General features: G+C 35.9%; 1 protein-coding gene across 1 annotated transcript; it reads right to left on the bottom strand.

The window, feature by feature from the left end:
* Positions 1 to 271: 271 nt before the first annotated feature.
* LOC121307640 (prothrombin-like) lies at positions 272 to 2,704 on the bottom strand. The gene is made up of 5 exons (XM_041239861.1): positions 2,522 to 2,704; positions 1,527 to 1,687; positions 1,213 to 1,237; positions 1,041 to 1,106; positions 272 to 438 (listed from the first exon to the last, which is right to left on the bottom strand). The coding sequence occupies exons 1-5, from the start codon at positions 2,595 to 2,597 to the stop codon at positions 287 to 289; spliced, it is 480 nt and encodes a 159-aa protein (XP_041095795.1). The 5' UTR covers positions 2,598 to 2,704; the 3' UTR covers positions 272 to 286.
* Positions 2,705 to 3,218: the final 514 nt, after the last annotated feature.

The raw sequence follows: 3,218 nt of genomic DNA on the forward strand, positions 1-3,218 counted from the left end.
TTTCTGGATTTTTGCCCCCCCCGCCCACTTAAACTTTAAAAGAAGTTCAAATCTGCAACAAAAATTAGGAATCCTGAATCTCGGATCAATTCTTAGCCCAGTGTTCTCCATTGCTATTCTTTCACGCCCGGCAGTCTTTGCATTTCAAATCAGGAATGTCATCAGTACAAATGAAATGCAACATGTAACACACTGATGCAGGAGAAGTATATATATATATATGTTAATGTTAAGCTAAATGCCTACAGTATATAATTGCTGTTGAATCCGATGGATTGCATCTCAATTACAATAGCACAATGTTAAAGATTTTTACAGAGCCAGAAACATACTTAATTCTGTGAGGAAAGTTGCTTGTCCAGTACTGGCAGTCCCTTCCAGACTCAGTGACAGAAACATTGCCTCTGTAGTTTTCACCCGCTCCCATCACACATTTACCTGACCAGTGAATAATTGTTGATGAGGTGTTAATTGAATCCAAGCACATACAGTTCTGTTCCCTTATTGTGTACAATGCATCTAATCTTTAGAAGTTAAATTCACTAGGAACAGCTGGTTATTCAATTATGTGGCTGGTTATTCAATTATATGGCTGGTTATTCAGTTATGTGGCTAGTATTTTAATCATGGTAGCACTATATTTTCATAGACACATTGTATGTGTGTATAAAGACACTAACTACAAAACTGTTAAAAAGGGATTCCCCTTTAGCGAAACTGTAGCGTGTCTGCCTTTAGTCAGTGGTTCAATTCTGAACAGCAGAGAAAGTAATAATAAATAAATAAATAAATAAAGCCTTACACTCCCAAATAACAAAAACAGTTATAAGATCATTGTAATTATGTTATGCAAAAAAATATAAATATAAAATCAAAAGTGGGAAGTCTTTAAATAACAACCCTGTCTATATTTTTAAAAAATGTAACTGACTGCACCTTAAAGCTGGGTGTAAAAGCCAGTGTTTGACACTCCCTGGTGTGGCTGTCTTAATCCTACCTCACTAGGAGTTACACACCCACTCTCTTTACACTGATCTTACCATCCAAGCATGTCCTCAGCAGAGGTAGGTTCTTCTGATCTCTGTTACCATGGTTGCCTTGACATGCTGAAGAAACAAAAGCAGGTAAAGAAGATTAATAAGAATGACAAACAATAGACAGCTAAAATGAAAAAGCACGAGTTTTAAAATGAGAAGGTACAGTACGACTTACCTAAGTATCTTCCCCAGAATTCATCCTAGATCAAAAAAGAGAACTAAAATTGATTAGCAAATGAATAGATACACTTTGTTAAGCTCTATTATATGTTTTCACAGGCTTCTGTGAATTAGCAATAATTAAATAGATATCATTATGTACCAGTTAAAGATTTTAGGATCTTCCATTAAACTGAATGGGTGCCTATACTGTATACTACGCTACTTCTAATTTTGAAAGTTTAAGTGACGGTTAAGTTTAATAAGTAAGGCTATGTGATTCTCATTTTGTAACATGGACAAAGCGAAGGAGGTTAACTGTTTACTCACGGTCACCCCTTTGTCTTCAAAGACCTCTCTTGCCTCTTCATGGCTGCAGACTTCCTCCAAGCATTCCCTCTCTAGATTCCCTCTCCTTGTCTCTTCAAAATATCCATTTGCCCGCCGAGAGCGTTTCAGAACCGACAAGGCTGTTTTGCTGTCCAGAAACACTAAGGACACATGAGAATCCCTTTATTGTGTGCACTGGAGGCTCATTAAGGGTTACTATACAAGGTATTTGTGGGGCTGTGTTCAAAAGGGTCTTAGTGTCATTGTTGCAAGGAGAAAAGCATCTGTAAATATTACACAACTAGTAAGAGAAACCAAGAACAGTGATAAAAAGGAGTCTGAATAAAGTGATGATAATACTGTAAGCAAGTCAGCAGACACATTAGAAAAAAACAATTACTGCACACATGGTGGATTATTCTATAATTAAAGGCAATCTAAAACTGATGCCAGTTTGATTTCTGGATTCAAATGTTGAAAACAGTACAACATGACAATAGATTATCAGTGAAACGAGGGGTGTCTTGGCAAAATTTGGTAACCTGCAATTTAATTTTCTTAAGATAACTTATCCTTGCATTCTAATACCAGACAAAAACAAGTTTCAGAAAAGTAGAAAGTTTGACGGTTATCAAGTTTTAATATATTTTCTAGAAACTAGTTTTGATGGTAATACCCACAAAACATTTGTGAATCTGATATTGTGGGACATCAGTTTCATCCAGGACACCCCTGTAAACATACAAATTAGGTTTATTTTATTTTATTTATTTTTTTTAAATGAACATAAAACCTTTTATTGAAAACAGGTTTTTGACAATTAATTCACATTTTTAATTTTTTTTTTTTAATTAAATTGTTTTGTAAAACTTGTTTCTAAGGTATTTCTCATAGGGCAGTAATAAGAACAATGATACCATGGTGGCTCTTTAAAATAGAGATTGCAAAACAGAGTTAAAAATAAAGCTAATAAAACAATAACAGGTTCCTCTTACCATTTTCACAATGTGAGACCTGTACAAAATAAAAGATTAGGATACTTGAAAACAGAAGTGGCAAAAGTCCTCCCATGTCTGTCGATGCCTGTGGCAGGATTCAAGTGTGGATTCTGTACCAAAAAAGCACTGAGCTCTCTGGTTAATATTGAACCGAGAAAGTTAATGAAGACTTGTGTGTCACAATGAGTCAGGGACACAGAAACAGGTTTAAACAAATTGGAAGAGAATAAAACTGCCCGGGGGGGGAAGGGGGGTCTTTTGATGTTGAATGTCTGATTCTCATAACTTTGGTCCCTTATTCAAACAGTGGTGATGTTCAGATTGCACGGGACTGCAGTTACAAAGTAGCGATAAATACAAATCAATAAGATCAAAAAGTCCCTCGTCTCATCACACAGTTCTCTCAGTTTTATATTAAAGAATCATTAGCACGTTGACTAATGCCTTTGTCAGTGCAATGACATCATAACTCAGATGAAGCCATTAGCCAAAACCTGCCTGCTTGACCACCAGTCGACTTTTATAGTTTTAACGCTACTTCTAGTGCCAGCATGCCTATTCTGTTACCAGAAAGGTGCACATCCCCATTTATTCCACAGTGCATTTGCCCTATTTTTGTCAAAAGCAAAACGCAATTTTATAAAAGTAATAAGAAGTGACCTTCCTAGCTGGACTTTACTGTACTTTCTAACTT

Source organism: Polyodon spathula, chromosome 57, assembly GCF_017654505.1.
Source record: "Polyodon spathula isolate WHYD16114869_AA chromosome 57, ASM1765450v1, whole genome shotgun sequence".
NCBI lineage: Eukaryota > Metazoa > Chordata > Actinopteri > Acipenseriformes > Polyodontidae > Polyodon > Polyodon spathula.

Bases quoted from the DNA above. Each gene is read 5' to 3' on its own strand.
- LOC121307640 (XM_041239861.1), bottom strand. From the start codon at position 2,597: ATGGGAGGACTTTTGCCACTTCTGTTTTCAAGTATCCTAATCTTTTAT. The intron at 1,688-2,521 runs GTAAGAGGAACC...ATGTGTCCTTAG, and splicing joins GGTCTCACATTGTGAAAATG to TGTTTCTGGACAGCAAAACA. The intron at 1,107-1,212 runs GTAAGTCGTACT...TTGTTTCTTCAG, and splicing joins ATTCTGGGGAAGATACTTAG to CATGTCAAGGCAACCATGGT.